Source organism: Saccopteryx leptura, chromosome 5, assembly GCF_036850995.1.
Source record: "Saccopteryx leptura isolate mSacLep1 chromosome 5, mSacLep1_pri_phased_curated, whole genome shotgun sequence".
Classification (NCBI taxonomy): domain Eukaryota; kingdom Metazoa; phylum Chordata; class Mammalia; order Chiroptera; family Emballonuridae; genus Saccopteryx; species Saccopteryx leptura.
In genome coordinates, this window is record NC_089507.1 from 766,083 (window position 1) to 788,183 (window position 22,101).

Consider the following 22,101-nt stretch of genomic DNA (forward strand, 5'->3'; position numbering starts at 1 on the left):
CCGAAAGCCCGCAGGTTGATGCCTCCGTCCCCCCAGGGCAATCTTTGCTGCCACCCAGTGGCCACCAGGGGAAGCACGGGTGGAGCTGTCCCCACTGAGGACCATTTTCATGAAATGTCCAAAATTGGGAAATCCACAGAAACAGAACAGACTGGTGGCTGCCAGGGGGCTGAGAGGGTGGGCAGTGACGGACAAGGTTAGGAGCTTTCAGAGTGGTGAGCGAAACGTTGTTGGAGCCACACACTGTGGAGCTGTGTGAATGCCCCTTGTCAGTGGTTAATTTTGTTATATGAACTTCACCTCAAAAACATACAAAAAAGACAGATAGTTTGGAGATATAGTAACATATAAAAGAAATATCCAATTAATAAATCTCATGCCCTAACATTAAAAAAAAAATGTGCAATGAATTATTATAACACTTAGAAATACTGCCAGAGAGATGTGACCTTGGTCCCATGACTCTGAGTTTGCTCCAGCCTGCTCACCTGTTCCCCGCTCCAGACAGCACCTGGCTGCCAAGGTGCTGGCAATGTGCCCCCCCACCCCCGCGGTACCCTGGGCCTGCCGTGCACAGCGAGTGTCTCTGTCAGCCCGTCACACAGGCACTGATGACCTGCCACCTCCCTCTGCAGGTTCAGGGACTGTGTCGTGGGATCTCCCCTGCCTGTGGTACGTACAGAGACTTCCTGCTCCCGGCTGGACGGGGTGGGGGAGGGAGGAACTCCCCGTCACGCAGCCCACGGAGGCCCATGAGAATGACCTCTGAGTTAAAGGGACATGACTGCAGAGGAATCTCTGTGTCCAGGGCGCTAAGGACAACCTCCCATGACCCCCCGCCTCCTGGGGCTGGCTTCCCGTAAACAGAGTGGCAAAGGGGAAAGTGTCGCCTCCGATGTCAGGTTCCACAGAGGTGGCTTCCGTCTTGCGTGCTCTCGCTTGCGGGAGTCCTGGCTGCCACACGTAAACGTCCCACGGCGAGGCCCGCGTGGCGAGGACCCAAGGGCCACCCCAGAGGGAACGTCTGCAGAGCAGAGTACACGAGGAGGAGCCACCATGGGTGACATGGGTGGGGACACTGACTGGCCACTACTGACCACGCACGCCTTACGGGGCAGAACAAACAAAACCGCCCAGGACTCAGGAAAGCCCAGAGGGACCTGGCTGGAACCCAAGTGCTATCTGGCCGGCCGTGGTCTGTCCAGAAGGAGGGTCCACCTGGCTGAGCTCGAGGTTTTTTGCGAGACAAGGAGCTCGTTACCATTTCTAGGGGGCCACCTATGGAACAGAAATGGAACTTACACATCACAAAAAGAGACGCAAGGGACGGGCCGGTGACAGACACAGCCACAGTACACGGAAGCAGGCCACAGGCTCAGGGTAGAAGCTGCAGGTGGGCTCAGAAGAGCGCACGCTCTGGCCTGCTCACCAGGACTCCCGGCACACGAGGCCACAGGTTTCCTGTAAAAGGGCATGCAAGCCCTGGCCGGTTGGCTCAGCAGTAGAGCGTCGGCCTGGCGTGCGGGGGACCCGGGTTCGATTCCCGGCCAGGGCACATAAGAGAAGCGCCCATTTGCTTCTCCACCCCCCTCCTTCCTCTCTGTCTCTCTCTTCCCCTCCCGCAGCCAAGGCTCCATTGGAGCAAAGATGGCCCGGGCGCTGGGGATGGCTCCTTGGCCTCTGTCCCAGGTGCTACAGTGGCTCTGGTTGAGGCAGAGCAACGCCCCGGAGGGGCAGAGCATCGCCCCCTGGTGGGCAGAGCGTTGCCCCTGGTGGGCGTGCCGGGTCTGTCTGACTGTCTCTCCCCGTTTCCAGCTTCAGAAAAATACAAAAAAAAAAAAAAAAAAGGGCACGTGACGCTACACGCCGGGTGACGTCGGCCCTGCTCGGGGCGCAGGGGACGTGGAAGCCCCAGGTTCTGCGTGGGGAGGTGAACACAGGGGTGAGCACCACGCACGTGCGTGCACGCACCTCGCTACTGGACAGGCGGTCAAACACCTACAGGCCTCGTCCCTTAAACCAACAGGAGGACCCTGAAGAGGACCAGGAGAATCTCAAGAGAAGCCAGGCAGCCCGGAGGTCCGAGCCCCTCTCCTGAATGACCCCTTCCTTGGTCAGAGAGGAGGTGGAAGGGCCGTGACAGGCGACTTTTACAGCCACACGGAGGGAGAGGTTCACGTCCGGCCGGAGCCTGCGGGGCCGGAGTTGGCGGAGAATTCACAGCCTTAAGTGTTTTTTATTACTGAGCCAGAGAGATGGAGAATAAATGAAGTAAACGTGGACACAAGGAGGAAGACGGAACAATAAAGCATAGGCGGGCAGCAGGAGGGGTGCAGATAAAGGCGAATTAATGAATTGGAAACAAGAAAGATGGGAGTGCCCGTCGGTAAATCCCAGAGCCGGCTCCTCAAAATAAGGACACAGAATGGGCCAACGCCCGGGCCAGCCTGACAGCACAGGGGACAGGCACCGCAGACCCAGGCCAGGGCATCCAGGCCTACAGAGGCCTAAGTGACCAGGGAGGCACTGCTATTCCCAGTGAGCCAGGCCATTCCCTCAGGCCATGTAAATAACCAAAATTAACATCAAGAGGCTTTAAAAGTGACCCCCATAGGGCAGAGAAACAGAGGTGGTGACTGGAGGTTGGGTAAGTGGGTTCACTTCCATCTTACAGGCCACAGGGCAGAGCCCAGCACAGGGAGGGTCATCCCAGCTCAGGAGTGGGGCCCAGGTCAACGGTCAGAGAGAGGGAGTGAGGGGTCAGGGGCTTCTCTCCAGCCGGCTGAGGTCCGAGTGCTGGGGTAGCCGCTGGAGGAGCCGGACCCCACTGGCCTGCAACGGGACCCTGGTGTGGGGTCAGATGGAGAGGTGGGGGCACAGGTGGGAGGGGCTCGCTGCAGGGGCCACTGCCCGGCCTGGCCCCCGCTGAGCTCTGTCCCTGCTCCCCACAGTCCCCTCCACACCTGGAGAGGGACAGGGAATGGGGAGAGGAAGGTGGAGACACCTCCACCCAGCAGTTGACAGACAGATGGCCCGGCCCCCATCTGGCTGACACTTTGCGGCACTTGTCTGTGTCATTCGCTGGGGTTGTGCCTCCTCTGGAGGAAGGGGTCACACACCACACACACACACACCACACACACACACACACACACCCGCTTCACTGCACTTCACAGTTATAGGACCATCCCTGGGTTCTCTCTCTTCTTGAGTCCGTTTGTGGTGATGACTTTTCCAGGAGCTCTGGCACCACGAGGTTCCTCTGAGCTGTCCCTGAAACTCTCGTCCTCTCCATGGTCTCTGCTGCGTCTCTGGTTTGTCGCTTCCCATCCCAGCGGCTAGCTGCTCACTCTCTCTCCTCCGTCAAGCCCTCCAGACCTCGTCGGTGGTGCCGGTCGGTCAAGGACAGACGGTCGGTGGTCCACACCCGTTTTCTTTGACTGGTTCCCCACCACCACCCACCACCACCTGGGACTCAGCAAGTGGCAGCTGTCTGCACAGCGAGAGCGGCCAGGTGGCTTCCCTGTGTCTGAAGGGTGAAGTGAGAATTCTAACAGAACCCCCATGGCCCTCAAAAATCCTAAGTATTGGCCCTGGCCGGCTGGCTCAGTGGTAGAGCGTCGGCCTGGCGTGCAGAAGTCCCGGGTTCAATTCCCGGCCAGGGCACACAGGAGAAGCACCCATCTGCTTCTCTACCCCTCCCCCTCTCCTTCCTCTCTGTCTCTCTCTTCCCCTCCCACAGCCAAGGCTCCATTAGAGCAAAGATGGCCCGGGCGCTGGGGATGGCTCCATGGCCTCTGCCTCAGGTGCTAGAATGGCTCCAGTTGCAACAGAGCATCGACCCAGATGGGCAGAGCATCGCCCCCTGGTGGGCATGCCGGGTGGATCCCAGTCGGGCGCATGCGGGAGTCTGACTGTCTCCCCGTTTACAGCTTCAGAAAAATACAAAAAATAAATTAATTAATTTAAAAATCCTAAGTATTTCTGCCAGATGGTGGTGGCTCAGTGGATAGAGCATCGACCCAGGATGCTGAGGTCCCAGGTTCGAAACCCTGAGATCACAGGCTTAAGCGTGGGGTCACTGACTTGTGTATGGGGTCACTGGCTTGAGCGTGGGATCATCTACATGACCCCATGGTCGCTGGCTTGAGTCCAAAGGTCGCTGGCTTGAGCAAGGGGTCCCTGGCTCAGCTGGAGCCCCCCAGTCAAGACACGTATGAGAAGCCATCAAGGAAAAACTAAAGTGCTGCAATTACAAGTGGACACTTCTCACCTCTCTCCTCATCCCCCTCCCCCCCCACCTCTCTAAAATATCAATTAAAAAAAAATTTTTTTTTGTAATCTCAAGTACTTCTACCTGGCCCTCCCAAGGAAGAGTCTGCTGCCCTCGGCCTAATTTCCTAGGTTGGAGGCTGAGCTCATCAATCTTTCTACTTTTCCTCCTTTTCTGACTATTTTGGGTTCTACATTCCTCCTCTTGACTACATCAGGCACACAGACACGTCCCAATAGGTGCTGATTTCACTGTCATTCAGTCCAAAGTGTTTCCTGATGTGCTATTTCTCTTTCGGCACCACGAGTTACCCAAACAGCTTTTTTTTTTATAGGGACAGAGAGAGAGTCAGATAGAGGGATAGATAGAGACAGACAGACAGGAATGGAGAGAGATGAGAAGCATCAATCATCAGTTTTTCGTTGCGACACCATAGTTGTTCATTGATTGCTTTCTCATATGTGCCATGACCGCGGGCCTTCAGCAGACTGAGTAACCCCCTGCTTGAGCCAGTGACCTTGGGTCCATGCTAGTGAGCTTTTTTTTTGCTCAAGCCAGATGAGCCCGCGCTCAAGCCGGCTATCCCAGGGTCTCGAACCTGGGTCCTTCCGCATCCCAGTCCGACGCTCTATCCACTGCGCCACCGCCTGGTCAGGCACAGCTTTTCTTTTCTTTTTTTAACTTCCTGCACATCTGAGATTTTGTTTGCTATTGTTTTGTTACTGAGTTCTGCTCAGAACCTACATATGATGATGGCAACGTCTTCACGCTCACTGGCCTCTTCGTTCTGACCTGTCAGGGGCCAGTCTGGATGCCTTCACCTGGAATCAGTGTGACTCCCCCCACTCCCCTCCACGGCCAGCGGCTGAGCCCGCCGGCGGGAGCTGGACTCTTCCACACACATACTGTGTTCTTTTGGGTCGACTTGACCCATTAACTACTAAGAGGATTATCCAAAAATCTCCAACTAGATGGTGGATGTGTGAATTTCTGCTTCTCTGTTGTCAGTTTTTGCTGCGGCACATGTCTGGAATTGGTTAGATTTGGGGGTGCCCCTTCTATCCTTGAAGACGTGGGTCTGTTTCCACTTACCTTGCTTACTGACACACCAGCACTCAACCGTCTCATTCCGGCCACACTCGCCTTCTTCACCTGCCCCTGCGCCACGCCCGCCATCCGGGCCAATCCCAGTGACACAGTCCCTGCTGTTGGACAAGCCATCTCAGGAGGGCCCTCCAGCGAGCCTGACACCACCACCACGATGCCTTCCGAGGCCCCGGTCCCATCTCCACACTGTTGCTGTCTGGAGGCCATCAGTGGGCTATGCTCTGCGGGACCCACAGCAGGAGGACCCTGCGCCCATCCACAGCTCGGAGCAAGACGCCAGGTGATGACCACTGACCACCCAAGTACCTGCATAGAGCCCGTCTCCCACCATTAACCCAAAGTACGACCACCCGGCTCCAGGGCGGGGCCCCAGGCTACAAGCCCCCACCTACCTGCCGGTTCCCGGGGTTCATCCAGCTCCCTCCACCTCACATGTGGCCAGGTAGTGGCTCTGGGAAGCAGGTGACACTTTCAGGTGCTAGCATGACCCCAGAAGCCCCTTTCCAGAAGCCGCAGGAGGCTCCTTCGCACTTCAGGTGCCCCGTGGGCTCCCATCCCCGTCAAGGCCCCCCATCGGCCGGCTGAGAATCCAAGGCAGCTTCCTGACCTGGTTCTCTGGGGCCTTATTTCTCACCTTTTGTCTCTCCCTGAAACACTGCTGTCCAGACAAAAGTAATTTTTTAAACTCCCCCGTGGCCGAGAGCAGTTCCAGGACAAAGGCTGGAGGGTCCCTCAGCCCCTGCCGGCCCTGACCTCCCAAGAGCCCACCGGGCAGCCCCACGCTGTGCAGGGCGCACCTGTGCGCACACCGGCCCTCACGCCACACCTGAGATTTAGGAGGAAGAAAACTCTGATGTGACTCAGAAGACACATTTGTGTGGCCATCAGCTCGCTGCGGTCCCCCCATCAGCATGGGCAGGCGGCTTGGCTGCGTAGGGCCAGTCTGAGAGCCCCCTCCTCCCGCCCTTGCCCACCTCTGACCGATGGTCCTCACCAGTGAAGAACGTGGCTGTCATTATGAGAGACTTACTCAAATTTTCTCAGGGAAAAAGAAAAATCAAGAAAATTTCTCCAAAGAATATTTCTTTACTTTCGGGTCACAAGCTCCCTCCTCTCATCCAAAGCTCCTAGCTCACCATCTTCCGTAGAAATCCCTGAGACGTTGTGAAATCAGGGACGAACACCAGAAGAGCCCCTGGCACACCAGGGCCCACAGGCCAAGGCCTCCCAGTCCCACCCGGCATCTGGGAATGAAAACCAAGTCACACGTGCAGAGCAAACGTCTTTTATTGAAGTCACAGACCAGGTACTGTCCAGCCCACCGTCCTCTCAGCCTGGCCAGAGGAGCTGGGCCAGGGCGCCCTCCACGGCCACTGAGCACTGGACCCGCTCCCCACAGCAGGTGGGGAAGGCGGTGGCCACAGCTAGACTGCGCCTTCACTGCAGGAGTCTCGGGGGCCGGTGCCCTGGTGTCTGCACAGACCCTGACACCTGCCTCTGAAACTCATCTCGACACCGAGACGCTCACTCCGAACTGGAAAAGCCAGAGGCGCAAACACCCCTCAGGAGAGGCTGCGTCAGCTACGCTCCACGTTCACAGCAACGCACAGCCCGGTTTGTCTGGGCTCCGAGCAGACTGGCGGCGGCCACAGCCCCTGGGCCCTCCCCACCGGCGGTCAGTTCCTCTCGATCTGCTCCAGGTCCAGCTCGCCGCGGTCCGGAGGGCAGCCGTCCTCCCCAGCACTGTCCCAGTCGCTCGGGTCCCCGCCGCTCCCGTCCTCGCCGGCCACGGGCTCCCGAGAGGCCCACGGGCCGGGGCTGCAGGGACGAGGCCTGGGGCACACGCCGGGGGCGCTGGGGCCGGGGGTGACGCAGCCCGTGCAGCTGTGCGGGTCCCGCGGGGAGGACACGGCCGTCACCCTGGCGTCATCGTCATCCTCACCTTCGTAGTCGAGGGAGCCGAGGCTTTTGGAATTTTTTAGCGTCTGCAACAGAAAAGGCAGGTGCTTGAGGCACTTGGGGGAAGGTTTGTGGGAGGGCGTGTCCCGCCGGCCCTGATAGGTCCCCGTCACATACAGCGTCCTTGGTCCCCTGGGCCTCAGACATGCCCCGCCCTCGGGGCTGCCATCCCGAGCCCTGCGTGTCCACATCCCTGGCCCTTCCCAGGTAGCCGGCAGGCCTGCAGCAGCCTCAGCACTGCCTGGCCAGTTCTCAGGGAGACCCTGCCTGGCCCCACCCGGGCCATGCGCCAGAACTGCGAGCATCTGATCCTAACGCAGCAGGGACATCCAGGGGCTCCAGTGGGCAGCTGTGTCCACAGGCCACCTCACTCAGGGAAGGCCTGCCGAGTCCCGCCCCCCCCGTGTCCAGGACCCTACCCCGACCCCCACCTTTCTCTCTCCTCAGCCCTCCGCCCCAGTGGTTCTGTCTTCTTGAACATCTCAAATCTTCCTCATCTTAAAACACCTGAGACACAGGCCACACGGGGCCTCCTCGGAGTCCAAGCTCTCCAGCTGGCTCAGGACAGGGGCTCCCAGGCTCGGTCACAGACAGGGGGGTCTCGGTCGGGTAGCATGCGGGAGTCTGTCTCACTTTAAAAAGACTGGCAGACTTCAGATGCCCTGGTCTCAGTCCTGTGCTGCTCACTCCCTGCCCTTCCACTGCTGCTGAGCCAACAATCTGACCCCAAAATCGCTTCCAACTCTGCATCCTTCCCCAATCCCGCTGCCCCTGCCCAGGGCCCAGGCCTCGCTGTCTCCTCTGTGCACAGTGGCCTCTCGAAGGCAGAAGACCATGGCAGTCCTCGGCCTGGAATCCGGCAGAGGTGTCGTCACCCACTCCAGGCAGGAGCTTCTCAAGGGAGAGCAGAGACCACGAGAACCAACAGGGGACATGTTGGGCCAGGATCCTGACCCGTCCCATCCACACACAGAGCAGATGAACACACACCCCATACAGATAACACACGTACCCCACACAGATAACATGTGCGCACAGGACAGCAGCCCGTCTCTCACTCCTCCCCACTCCCCACGCCCGCCCGCCCTCATCTGGGCATCTACACTATGCACACCTCGTGCTTTAGCCGGGCACCCCGCTTCCCAGCCAAGCCCGACGTCAGCCCCCATGGCTGCCCCTCGTCACACTGCATGTCTCCCCAGCTCAATGCCTCTCGCTGCCCCACTGACAGGAGCCCTCGGCGGGGAAGCCCGCGGTGTGCAGCCCTGGGAGCGAGCGGTGCAGCGGGAACCACCCAGCTCTCCCACGCTGCGGGGGCTCCGGGACAGCCCGTCCACCAGCAAACATAGCACGCCCCTTTTCTCTGCGCGGTTCCTGTCTGGGGTGGGGCCCGCTGGGAAGAATCTGCAGTAAACCACATTCAGGAGACACCGACGACAGTGACATCAAGAGCGGCCACACTGCTCCATGGAGGACGGGGTCCCCTGTGCTCTGATGAGAAGACCACAGCGCATGCCCCAGCAGCCTTCCCTGTCCCTGTCCTCCTCTCCCACAGAGAGTCCTGGGACCCTGAGACTGTCCTGCCCGGTTCCACTCCTGCAGTGACAGAACCTGCCAGAAACAGAGGCCCAGGCCTCGGTTCTGAGTGTTTCCTGTCACTGCTTAGAACCTCGGCCTGGCCCTGGCCGGTTGGCTCAGTGGTAGAGCGTCAGCCTGGCGTGTGGAAGTCCCGGGTTCGATTCCTATCCATCTGCTTCTCCACCCCTCCCCCTCTCCTTCCTCTCTGTCTCTCTCTTCCCCTCCCGCGGCCAAGGCTCCATTGGAGCAAAGGTGGCCCGGGCGCTGGGGATGGCTCCTTGGCCTCTGCCCCAGGCGCTAGAGTGGCTCTGGTCGCGGCAGAGCAACGCCCCGGAGGGGCAGAGCATCGCCCCCTGGTGGGCAGAGCGTCGCCCCTGGTGGGCGTGCCGGGTGGATCCAGGTCGGGCGCATGCGGGAGTCTGTCTGACTGCCTACTCGTTTCCAACTTGAGAAAAATACAAAAAAAAAAAAAAAGAACCTCGGCCTGGGAGAACACAGTGGGGGGCAGGCAGCGGTCCAGCACACCAAACTCCAAAGAGGCGTCCGCGGAGGACGTGGTCAAGACCCCGAGGAGGAGCCCGGGTCAGAGTGGAGCTGGCGCAGCCTCCCGGAAGCCCACCCAGAGGGCAATGCCGGCTCCGGTTCTGGGTCCAGCTCCTGGGGGGAGGTGGGTGGCGGTGTGGCCGCAGTGCTGCTGGGGGGCCTGGTTCAGACCCCCGAGGACACAGCACACCCAGGGCAGGCACGCCAGGGAGGACCCAGCTCGCAGCAACGCAGCCACGGGCGGGCCACGCTCTCCCAGACCGCCCTGCGAAGGCGCCAGCAGGGCGCTGCCCGGACACCAGCAGGAGCCTCACCCGTGTCATCTTCAGGAAGTCCAAGGACGGGCGCGGCCACCGTGCGTCCTCCTCCCGCCGGCGCTTCCGCCGGCTCTTCCTCCCGACGAGCACGCAGGGCTGCGAGCGGCTGCGGAGCAGGCCCAGCCGCCAGCCCAGCACGGGCGTGGATGGGGTGTCCGCGTCCACCAGGCGCTCCTGTGACAGGGACAGCCGTCGGCGGGAGGACAGCGTGCAGGGCCCCACGGGACACCAGGGCGGGCCCGGGCCACCCCCGCGGCCATCCACAAAGCCACTGCTGGCGGAAGCCGGCCGGGGCTCCGGGGGCGAGCTGGGGCAGGCCGCAGGGGGGGCGCCGCCCAGCAGGCTGGTGCTGCCCCCGCTGTGGCACCGCCTCTTGCAGACAGCGGTCCAGACCCGGGAGCCGCCGGGGCGCCACGGGGACCGGCAGCGGGCCAGCTCGTCCGGCTCGGACAGGGAGCGGCAGTGCCGCTTGCTGGGGGGCGCCGAGGGGGGCCCGGAGCTCTCCCTGAGGTCCACTGCGCTGGCCGTGCCCAGGCCCGCACGCACACTGCAGGGGCCCAAAGGGAAGGGCAGAGCAGGGCCCGTGGCCGCCTGGCTTCTGAAGGGCCGTCCTTCACTCACGGCCTTCCAGGGACACCTGTCTGCTGAGGAGAGAGGAGGAAACCGGTGAGCGGGACGACCTGCCCGCCTCGCCGTGGGGCCCCGTGGGCACCGAGGGCCAGGCAGGCTGGGCTGTGGAGCTCCCACTCCGGGTGCCTGCACGGTCAGTGCCAGCCCCACCACCCTCCCTCCTCCAAGGGCACAGGGGACAGCAGGGCCGACGCCATGGCCCTGCCAGAGCCCGAGGGCTGCGAGCAATGAGGGTCCCCTCGCAGGTGAGGACACAGCAGTCAGGGCCTGGCGCCGGCCACACCTCCTGCTGGCACCAGCACTGCAGCACCTGTGCAGTCTGCAGTGCCACTCCGCACAGGAGCAGCCCACGGCCCCAGTGACCAGAGGGGACAGGACTCAAGCTGGCCCTGTCCCGCCCGGGCCTGTAGTACAACTAACAGTCCACGGTGACCACGGACACCGGCCAAGGCTCCCCAGGAGCACACAGGCCAGCCAGCCTCTCACACGCACACTCCTGCACACCTGTTTACACACTCACACTCACGTCACACACTCTCCCACTCTCACTCACACTAGGGGTGGCTGGGCCACCCACCCCACTCAGCCCCCGGGGCACATGCGTGGGGGCCATGCCCTGGGGGAGGGGCAACCGGCAGACCCATGCATTCCAGGGCACAACTGTCCCCCGAAACTGCTGGCCCAGCATGTGCCAACCAACCACACCAGAGCTGCAGGGCCTGCCCGCTGTCCTGTCTGTCCTGTCTGTCCTTCCTGGTGGCCGCAGGATCTTGTAAGGGCAAGTCAGCCCCAGGCCCCACCCACATCTTCCTGGAGAGACAGGCCTCCCTGGGCCCCACCCACAGACCCCGCAGAGGGCGAAGCTGCTGTGCTGACCAGCCTCTCAGGAGGTACAGAGCTGCTGGCTGTTGGGGGCTTTCACTCCAGAAGCCAGTCTGTGTCCCCCCCCCCCCAGCGTCCCACCTAGAGCTCGGCCCTGCTCACAGCCTGCAGCCCCAGCCCGGCCCCAGCGGCTGCTACGGCCGAGGACCTGCCAGGCTTCTACGTACTCACCGCTGGTCTCAAAGGGGAACAAATGGCCACTTCTGTTGTCCAGTTTCTTGGCAGAATACTGGAAGGGACAAGAAAGACAAGTTTCATATGAGACTTCGGAAACAGTGCTAAGTCAAGACGTGGTCCTGTTTTTACCCACTGCGATAAATTCTATTTTCCCCAACACTGTCTCTTTCCGTAACTAAAGAGAGAAGCACTGACCTCTAGAATACTTCTTTTTTTTCCTTTTTAAAAATTTTACTTTTCAGCCCAACTAGTGGTGGTGCAGTGGACAGAGCATCAACCTGGAACACTGAGGATCCAGATTCGAAACCCCGAAGTCGCCAGCTTGAGCGTGGAATCATCAACGTGACCCCAAGGCCACTGGCCTGAGCAAGGGGTCACTGGCTCGGCTTGATACTGCTGATCCAGGCACACGTGAGAGGCAGTCAATGAACAACTAAAGTGATGCAACTATAAGTTGATGCTTCTCATCTCTCTCTTCCCCCTGCTCTCTTCTTCCTGTCTCTCAAAATCAATAACTAAAGTTCTTTAAATGATTAAAATTTTTATTGTTTTATTCTGTTTTACATTCGATATTTGTATTCGTTTCAGGTGTACGGAACAGTGGTTAGACAATCATATACTTTATAGAGTGACCCTCCCCGATATGTCCCATACCCACCTGGCCCCACACAGTCATTAGAGTATAATTCACAGTGTTCCCTGTGCTTTTTTTTTTTTTTTAGATTTTATTTATTCATTTTTATTGGAGAAAGAGAGAGAGAGAGAGAGAAGGAGAGAGAGAGAGAGAGAGAGAGAAGAGGGGAGGAGCAGGAAGCATCAACTCCCATATGTGCCTTGGCCAGGCAAGCCCAGGGTTTCGAACCGGCGACCTCAGCATTCCAGGTCGACACTTTATCCACTGCGCCACCACAGGTCAGGCCCCTGTGCTGTTCTTTACACCCTGCGACAGTTCTGTAACAACAATCTGCACTTCTTACCCATTCCCCTTCTCACCAAGCCCCTCCCCTTTTTTCTTAGTCAAGATTCTTAAAAGCCTAACAACATTCACGATGGTGTCCACTCCTGCTCCTGAAGGGGCTGCCCCTTTGAGCTACAGGCGTCCTGGCAACTCTGCCGCCTGGTTCCTGTTCAGCACGCCCCTCCCACCACCACTTCCCCTACCTGGGCCCCGCCTCCCAGCCCCCAGGGTGGCCCACTCCCTTCTGTCCTGTCGTTCTGTCCTGCACTGAGAGCCGCAGCCAGCCGCCCCTCTGCAGAAAGGCGCGCCTGCAGCTGACCCTCGGGCCCTCCACACCGTCTGCTGTGAGGGGGCCACACACCCTGAGCCTGCACAGGCGCCCTCTTGTTACCTCCATGAGCAGCAGGCCACAGACAGACCCAGGCCAGGGTGCAGAGACAGGGCAGCTCCGAGCACCCCGTCTGGCTGAGACCGCGCGGGCCCCCCACCCCCCCAGGGGCCCCCCACCCCCAGGGGCCCCCCACCCCTCCAGGAGCCCCCCACCCCCCCAGGGGTCCGGCACTCAGCCACCTCCTCTGGACCTGCACCCCATCCAGGGCAGGGCGGTGTCCTGAAATTCATGGGGACACCACTCTCGAGCATGGCTCCACATACACGAAGTTCAAAGCCAGGAGACACTGTGACACCCCAACACGGGCTCTTCTGGAAGGGCAGACGCACAGCCGTGACCAGGCCACGGGCACCGGGGGCGCAGGGTCTGCACACTTTTATGCGCAGGACAGACTCAAGTGAGTTGTTGTTGTTTCAATGATGCTGAAAACCCACCATCACGATGCTGACAGGCTCTGGGGCCGAGTGTGCCCTGGGACACTGCTCCCCCACTGCCCCCTGCCCCTCAGACCCAGGCCCACGTCCCCCGCCCGGCTCAGGCCGTGCCCGCGAGGCCTCTGCTTACCGGGCCGGCATCGTAGCTCTTGTGGACGAGGTCATCCAGGCGCTGGTTCTGCAGCTTCTCAGTGATGAGCGTGACCATGGTCAGGGCCCGCCCAGGTCCTCTGTCCACACCGACGGGCACGGGAGTTCTGGAACATCGGGCTCAGCAGGCCCAGGCCACTGCTGGGTCTACACTAACCCTCACGGCTGCATTTCTGTGTCGCAGGTAAGCAATCCATTTCCGGCTCTTCACCGCTTCCCATCTGGTTATTAGCAAAGAGAATCACCATCGTGACTACACGCAAAACCATCTGGTCAAGGTCTCTGTCCTGTGCTGAGCACCAACTCTGTGGATACTGCTGATACCTCTGCTGACAGAGGCCCTCCCACCATAGATGACCAGACGAGCTCTCTCCTGCACAATCAGGAAGAGCAGTGTGCTGAGTGAAGGGCGGCAGGGCACACACACCTGAGAACCCACCCCTCCCATGAAGCCACCAGGAAGGCCACCCCTCTGCTCCAGGAGACGAGGAGACAGGACAGGAGACAGAGCATCGCACAGAAGCTACAAGGTGCTGGGAAGCCCCGTCTCAGCCAGCACGGAGAAACCCGAGACAGCCTGGCCACTGAACGCCGCCCGAACGCCCGCCTCACTGCTACTACCTCACTGCTGACCGCTGCCCAAATGCCCACCTCACTACTGATGATGGCCCAACAGAGTTAAACACCCCTCCCCCACTCCATTCAGCTGGGTGAGAGCCCTGTCCCCCAACTGAGGCTGGGTGGGGGTGTGGGGGGGTGCAGAGTCTGCACCACGCCCAGATGGAGGTGACAAAGATGTCTGGAGGGGCACTGAGCCCTCCAGCCCAGGAGTGAGGCTCAGACCAAGCCACAGCCAGAGGCAGAGGAGTCATGCCCAACTCTGTCCTGTGGACATTGACAAGGAGAGGGCCTGAGCCTGCATACAGTCACCACAAACAGTCACCAGCCCTTCCTGGTGGCCCGCTCTGCGTGTGAGCAGCTGACAAGTGCCCCAGCCAAGGGACACAGACAGGAAGGCCCAGCACCCGGAGAAAACAGATGATGGAGAAGACAGAGCCTTCAACCGTGCCGTCAATCCCACCTGCAGAGGGAGAAGGCGCCGCCCACGACGGAAGATAGGAACCCCCTTGAAATGGGACGTTTAGAGAGGAAAGGCAACCAATCCCGGAACGTACAACACAGGAAGCAACAGGACCTCCAGCAGCTCCCACGTTTGGGTTCCCACCACCAGGCCTCATCGCGCCCCCTTCCCGAGGCCTCCCCGGGCCCAGGCCGCACCCCAAAACAACTGTCACCCTCCCGAGCAGCCAGAGAGCAGCCTCACTGAGGTGGCCCCCAGGCCCTGGGCTGTGAGCAGCACAGGCTGCATGAGGTTGCTGGGGACGACACACCCGGAAAGCAGGCCCTGCCGGGGACACCAGGAGCTCACCTCCACGAGACTGCTGGCAAAGACACCCACAGGTCTGAGGAGCAGAGCGGAAACCTCCCCAGGGATGCTGCATGTCAACCAAAGCGCAGAACCCGCCTTCCACTCCGAACCCACAGTGCTCTCGGGACAGGAATCAGCTCGCACCCTCCAAGTGACTTTCACCCCCAGAGCCAGCTCTCCACGGGGGGGAGGGCGGGACACACAGAGGCACCAGCACCACCCCACCCTGGCACGCGTGTCCACCCCAGGAGCACGTGGATGGAGTCATGAGCTCCATTAGGGAGAGGCGTGCATCCTTACTCCATCTGCACCGACCCCGTCCCAAGGTCATACTCGACGGCACTCCCCAGTTAGGGCTCTTCTGGGGACACAACTCAGCCCATGACAAGCCGTGTGCGTTTTCCATGCCGAGGCACAGGGTCTTAGGAGGCGACGGAGCTGTGGCTGCACCTGGACCGGGCAGTGGCTCAGCACCCCGCCCCCTCCTGGTGGGCACCTCACCCCTCAGCTCTGTGCTCAGGCATCCCATCGCCATCAACGGGACACACACAGCTGCTCACTGACTGGTCCACTTTACAACCATCGCCTGCCTGAGGGAGGCCAATGCATCCCCACCGGCTCTACCTCCAAACCTCCCAGAGTGCTCAGAGGAACTGCATCCCTACCCGCTCTACCTCCCAACCTCCCAGAGTGCTCAGAGGAACTGCATCCCTACCCGCTCTACCTCCCAACCTCCCAGAGTGCTCAGAGGAACTGCATCCCTACCCGCTCCACCTCCCAACCTCCCAGAGTGCTCAGAGGAACTGCATCCCTACCCGCTCTACCTCCCAACCTCCCAGAGTGCTCAGAGGAACTGCATCCCTACCCGCTCCACCTCCCAACCTCCCAGAGTGCTCAGAGGAACTGCATCCCTACCCGCTCCACTTCCCAACCTCCCAGAGTGCTCAGAGGAACTGCATCCCTACCCGCTCCACTTCCCAACCTCCCAGAGTGCTCAGAGGAACTGCATCCCTACCCGCTCCACTTCCCAACCTCCCAGAGTGCTCAGAGGAACTGCATCCCTACCCGCTCTACCTCCCAACCTCCCAGAGTGCTCAGAGGAACTGCATCCCTACCCGCTCTACCTCCCAACCTCCCAGAGTGCTCAGAGGAACTGCATCCCTACCCGCTCTACCTCCAAACCTCCCAGAGTGCTCAGAGGAACTGCATCCCTACCCGCTCTACCTCCCAACCTCCCAGAGTGCTCAGAGGAACTGCATCCCTACCCGTTCCACCTCCAAACCTCCCAGAGTGCTCAGAGGAACTGCATCCCTACCCGCTCTACCTCCCAACCTCCCAGAGTGCTCAGAGGAACTGCATCCCTACCCGCTCTACCTCCAAACCTCCCAGAGTGCTCAGAGGAACTGCATCCCTACCCGCTCCACCTCCAAACCTCCCAGACTGCTCAGAGGAACTCTCCGTTGTCACCACGACACTACTGTGTCACTGTAGTGTTCCCAGTAAGCCACAGAGGGTGTCTGTTCCCCAAAGTTAGCAATTCCCTCCTTTTTCTCACATGCAAACTTTCTGCCCAATATACATTTCCCCCACAAAACCCCCTCAATTATAACACTTGACAAACACACTTCACCTGGTCAGACATTGGGGACCTCCAGCTCCCGCTCCTGGGTCCCCAGCCTCTGTTCAAGCTGAAGACACTGGGCCCTGGCACTCTGCTCACCCTCACCTACAGCTTCCCGAGCAGGGCGCTCTGGGTGGGCAGAGATGTCCCCCCTCCCCGAATGCCAGCTGGGTTTTCAGGGTCTCCTCCCTCCCAGAGTTGGAAAATGTGCCCGGGGCCGGGGGACAAGGACCCGGGAGCCCAGTCCTCGGGGCCTCATCACCGCCGAGTCCCTCCAGCCCCCCTTTCCCGGTCTGTCTCTCCCGACCCAGGAGCCCAGTCCTCGGGGCCTCGTCACTGAAGTCCCCCCAGTCCCCCTTTCCCGGTCTGTCTCTGGAGCAGCTGTTGGTCTGATGGTGTACTACCGTCCTGGCCCCAACCTTTGATCTCCGCTACCTTTTTTTTTCTTTCTTTATTTTCTGTGACAGAGACAGAGAGAGGGACAGATAGGAACAGACAGACAGGAAGGGAGAGAGATGAGAAGCATCAGCTCATAGTTGCATCACTTTGGTTGTTCACTGATTGCTTCTCATACGTGCCTTGTCCAGGGGGCTCCAGCTGAGTCAGTGGCCTTTGGCTTCAAGCTAGCAACCCTAGGGTCACATCTATGAGCCCTCACTCAAGCCCGTGACCTTGGGGTTTCGAACCTGGGTCCTCCGCATCCCAGTCCGATGCTCTATCCACTGCACCACCGCCTGGTCAGGCTCCGCCACCTTTTCTGTTGCTGCTCATCTACTCCCGGGATGGCCCTCACCGTCAGCTTCCAGACGACGTGTGCTTCTGCTCACCTGCTTCCCCACCGAGGCCCCTCCTCATCTCTGAAAGTTCTGGGGAGAACCTGAGGCCGTGTGACCCGCCGCAGGGCTGTCTGCTCGCCGTTTCCTCGGCCCTGCACTGCACTGACTCACGTCCCTCCTGTCTCCACGTTCAGGCAGGGGTCTCCACAGTGCCTGTCATCTCGGCTTCGTTCCCACCGAGGGAGGACAGACGTCCACACGGTTCTGTGTCACCCCTGCGTCGCCACCAGCGGGCCTCCGACACGCAGGAGGGGCCAGCGAGGACGTGCAGAGTAAATAAACTCGTGTGGACAGCCAGGCGGGAGCTGGGGTGGACGAGCACCTCCAAGTGGCAGCCGCCTCCCACCTCCCCAGTCCCAGGCAGGGGCCTGGCTAGCCTCAGCCGGACCCTCCACTGGCGACAGACCAGAGGCCGAGTTCGAAGCTGGACCCTGGACCACCTGCTAAGTCCACCAAGTCCAGACTGATCCCAGGGCACGCGGTCGACGGGTGTCTCCCAGGAGCAGGGAACGAAGGCCAGTGCGGTCCACGTGTCGGCACAAGAGCACCAGGTTCCCAGGGGTCTCACAGCGGACGACAGTGAAGTCCACCAAATCCAAGCAGAGCCCGACGGCATGGCCAGCACAGCAGCCCGACTGCAGGTCTACTGAGCTTCCTTTCTGCCCAGTTTTCCAAACTGTCACTTGGGCGGTAACTTAGCACCTGCTTGGACATCAGTTATCAACTGGTGACTGTGAGTGGGGTGGGTCTAGTGCCTGACGGCAGAGTCTTTGAAATCCCTCCCATGGAAAGGCGGTGGGGGGTTAACTGCCCCTTGCACATGGAGGGGCCGAGGGGCTTCCCAGACGGGAGTGGAACAGGCATCGCAGCCACCTGGCTTGCTTCTGGGACCCACCCGGAGCCCCCAGACTGGAAGACCATGTGGGGCAAGCAGAGCCCAAGAGGCCGGGAGCCCCTGCTGTCAAGTCCTCTGGCCCAGGTACCAGGCAGAGTGCGAACCCCTAAGAGGGGATGCTCCCGCCCAGCCCCCTCTGGCCAGCCTGCATAAGACCCTCAAGCAAGGACTGCCAGCCAACCTGCTCCTGCTCCAAAATCCTGGACCCCTGAAAACATGAGCCATAATAAATGGTTGATGTGGTTTGAAACCACCAATTCTGGAGACAATTTGTTTTGCTGCCATAGTAACCAAAAAGTGAACTGAAGGTAAATAGAGCTGAAGGCCCCTCTCTTGCTGCTGGAGCCACTCACTATTAATTCTCCTGCGCCCCAGGGAGGCTGGGAAGAAAAGGAATGTGGCCACGCAGGTGAAGTTACAGCAGGCCACCAAATCACCTGTTTTCATTTGGCAAGGCCTAGGGCGCCACTCGTGTCCAAGGCTCGGTCCCTTCTCTGACAGGACACAGTCAGCTGGATGTTCAGTGATTCCTAGAAAAGTCTAAGACAAAGCGCTGTGTCGATGCCACAAAGCTGGCCCTACTGACCAACCGTGCCCACGAGGAGTCAGGTCTTTCTCAGGACTTCAACAGGAGAGACCAGAACTGCCTGTCCTAAGCAGCCAGCATCTTGCTACTGCTAAAACCCACAACGAGGTCTGCAGAGCAGGACATTCCGTTTAGAAGTGCATAGAAATCATGTTTGAAGTGTTAGCTTTGCAAGTCAACAAAGAAGGTCGCTTCTTAAAATGGAGACTACTGATGTGACCGCTCTACCGCTGCGAGCAGACTGTGCCAGCCACACTGAAGAAGTGAAACCACGGCCGTGATCTCGTGACGAGAGGAAGGACGTGAGGTGGGCCCGACCGGCTGCACAGAAGATGCGAGTAGACTGTGCCAGCCACACTGAAGAAGTGAAACCACGGCCGTGATCTCGTGACGAGAGGAAGGACGTGAGGTGGGCCTGACCGGCTGGACAGAAGATGCAGGTTCCGATACCATCGGGCCTGCTCACTGGCTGGGCTCTCTAAGCCTGTGTTCCCCTGATTGAAAACAGGAAGAACCAGCCCCTACATGAGGCCACAAGGAGTCAAATTAAATAACATGCATGAAAATGCCTGGGTTCCTGACACACGTTCAAATTATGACCACTTATAACAGATGCTTAAGAGATTGTTCAAGTCAACTCTCCCAGAAATATTGCTGCAACCCTGGCCAGGTGAGGCTCAGTGTGGACAGAGTGTCATCCCAGTGCTCTGAGGTCAGGGGTTCAATACCTGGTCAGGGCGCAAATAAGAAGCAGCCAGTGAATGCACAACTAAGTGAAACAACTAAGTGGAACAAGTGAATGCTGCTTTCGCTACCTTTCTCTTTTTCTACCTTCCTCTCTCTCGTTCTCAAATCAATGGAAAAAAAAATATTGCTGCCAAAAAAAGCTAAAAAGGTTTATATATATTTTTTCTTATTCTTTTTAAGTTTTTTATTTGAATGCTTGCAATGCACCTATAGGGGGAACAAAAAACAACCCCTAAGTGTCCCCTGGTTATTTTACCCACCAGTAAAAGCAGATGAGTCTCTTCATGTGCCTGCTCCCTGTGCCCATAAGTGCAGAGAAGCAAACGTCTCTGTAACTGGGAAAGGTCCCAATGCACCCACTTAAAATAAAAGACAGTAACTCTGGCATTTTCTCCATTACGTACTTCCAGTAGCAATAAGGACAAGTTCTCCCTCCTGAGGCCCCCAAATCCAACATACGTCAGAAAATGTAAGGATCCTGGCACAGGGCGGAACCAATACAATGGCTGCCGTTCGCATCACACATGGCCACGCTGTAGTGTGGCCCTCAAATAAAGTGGCATCACAGAGTGCACCAGAGCCCCAGAACCAATTTCTAAGTCTGTGGACAGGAAGGGGAAAGAGGGGGATCACTTACTGAGCCACGGGAGGGGGCCAGGTACGCCACCGCCACTGCCTAGGGCAAACTGAGGACTTGGGAGGGGAAATGGGTCGGAGGTGGGTAATTCCTGAGCAAGGAAAATTCAGTGAAGACTGGAAGTAGAAGAACCATCTGAAAGAATCACTGTCTAGAACTCCTGCACTAACCAACCCAATTTAAAGAAAACGTCACTGTTGCCCTGGCCGGCTAGCTCATTTGGTTGGAGTGTTGTCCCAATATGCCAAGGCTGCAGGTTCAATCCCTGGTCAGGGCACATACAAGAATCAACCAACGAATGCATCAATAAGTGGAACAACAAATCCATGCTTCTCTCTCTCCCCCCCCCCCTCTTCCCTTCCTCTCTCTAAAACCAAGAAGTAAATAAATTCATGAAAGGAAAGTCACTGTCTGTATAAACAATTTCTATGGCAATTTCAGAGTTATCGTCAAGAACTTCCAAGTTAACTAAGACAAAGTGTTTCCCCACCTTCTAGGATCAGAGTGAGAGGCTGCACTTCCTTCCGGGAACCTGCTGTCTTGTCATCCGGGTCACACCCGATCACAGGGAGCGAGGTGACCGCTGACGGGTCTGGAAAAGCGGAATCTCTCTGCTCAAGTTCAGTTTCTCGAACACCGTGGAGCCGAAGCACATCCTGGACGCCTCCTCACCCCGTCGGGAAAGAGTTCTCAGTGCTGAACGATCACCGTCCACTTCGCTCACGAAAGGAGTCAAAACTGGAGGGGGTTTTCGATGTGTTTCCAAGTCGTGGGAAGCTCAGGATGGAAGCAGAGTCCCCTCCCCCCCGTGGCGATGATAAAACGCAAATCCTGGGGTCCACTTCAGATCGGCCAGTGCGCTGAGACGAAGGGAAAATAAAGAGATAAAAGCACTAGACACCCATGCAGCCACCCGCAGGAAAGGTCCCAGAGGCTCAACGCCCCTCTCCGGTGCCCGCAGAATCACCGGGCGCAGGTCGCTGGGAGGGTCCGGCCTCCCCACGTCGTCCGGGGCCAAACTTGGAGGTTCCCTGAGCGGCAAACTTCCTGCTTCTCTCTCGCTACACAGGACAAGCACAGGAGCCCCGCAGAATGACGACAGCTCCAACAGGCGACACCCAAGTCTGTTCAACAAGTGGCGGCGCGGGCCCAGAGGGTGCGTGGAGGGCGCGGGGTTCCGGGACGCACGTGCGCTGCTCCCGGGGCGCGGGGTTTCCGCGGCCGGTCCGAGGAGTCTGGCGCAGCTGGAGTCCCAGCCCCCGGTCTCGAGCCCCGAGGCCCCCGCACCCTCGGCGACCCACCCGCCGCGCTCTCGGGGTCCAGCGGCGAAAACGCTCGGCACCGACGCGGTTGGCAACGCATCGGGCCACGCGCGAGCTGGGATCTGCGCGCTGACAGCAGCGGACCGTCCGGCCCAAGTTCACGCACGGCCCCGCGCCGGCGCGCGCACGCAAGGCCCCGAGGAGCGTGCACGAATGAGCGGAGGGCGCGCGCCCGGCCGCCGCCTCACGGGCCGAAACCGGGCCGGTATCTAAGCGCAGCAGAGCGGCTGCGGCCACGGCCGGTCGGTCAGAGCGACTGAGTCGCCGGCCCGGCAGGCCGCGCTCCTCCCAAAACGGCCGAGGCGCCTCAAGCACGGGGGAAACAAAACGCGTGGCCCCGCCCCCGGCCGCGCTCATTGGCCGCCTGGCCGCCGCTACCGCCCCGCCCCCGGTAGAACGCGCACGGGGATTGGACTGCGTCCTGGTGCGCGTGGCCTAGGACGGCAAAGGCGGGGCCAGCGCCTACGGAGTGGGCGGGACCTAAGACGGCATGGGCGGGCCAGCGCCCTTGGAGGGGACGGGGGCACGTCTGGGGCGGAGCCTGAGGCGGCAGGGGGCGGTGCCGCACCAGTGGAAGGGCGGGGAATACGCCGATGTGGGCGTGCGTGGACGCGACTTCTTCCGGGGTC

The 22,101-nt window shown here is 59.7% G+C and overlaps 1 protein-coding gene across 3 annotated transcripts; it reads right to left on the bottom strand.

Moving 5' to 3' along the window:
- Positions 1 to 6,649: 6,649 nt before the first annotated feature.
- FAM53A (family with sequence similarity 53 member A) lies at positions 6,650 to 21,797 on the bottom strand. Of its 3 annotated transcripts, XM_066385156.1 has the most exons (6): positions 21,118 to 21,797; positions 20,641 to 21,010; positions 13,380 to 13,620; positions 11,461 to 11,518; positions 9,775 to 10,421; positions 6,650 to 7,365 (listed from the first exon to the last, which is right to left on the bottom strand). In XM_066385156.1, exons 3-6 carry the CDS (start codon positions 13,455 to 13,457, stop codon positions 7,057 to 7,059), a joined length of 1,092 nt encoding a protein of 363 aa, XP_066241253.1. In that variant the 5' UTR covers positions 13,458 to 13,620; positions 20,641 to 21,010; positions 21,118 to 21,797; the 3' UTR covers positions 6,650 to 7,056. The 3 variants fall into 3 exon arrangements, with proteins under 3 accessions (XP_066241253.1, XP_066241252.1, XP_066241254.1); XM_066385155.1 differs by having other exon boundaries at positions 20,641 to 21,796; XM_066385157.1 differs by having other exon boundaries at positions 9,775 to 10,418; positions 20,641 to 21,795.
- Between the last annotated feature and the right edge of the window lie 304 nt (positions 21,798 to 22,101).

Excerpts from the sequence above, each read along its gene's own strand:
- FAM53A (XM_066385156.1), bottom strand. The coding sequence starts at position 13,457 with ATGGTCACGCTCATCACTGAGAAGCTGCAGAACCAGCGCCTGGATGAC. Across the intron at positions 10,422-11,460 it reads GTTCCCCTTTGAGACCAGCG|CAGACAGGTGTCCCTGGAAG; the intron begins GTGAGTACGTAG and ends CTCTCTCCTCAG. Across the intron at positions 7,366-9,774 it reads ACTTCCTGAAGATGACACGG|ACGCTAAAAAATTCCAAAAG; the intron begins GTGAGGCTCCTG and ends TTTCTGTTGCAG.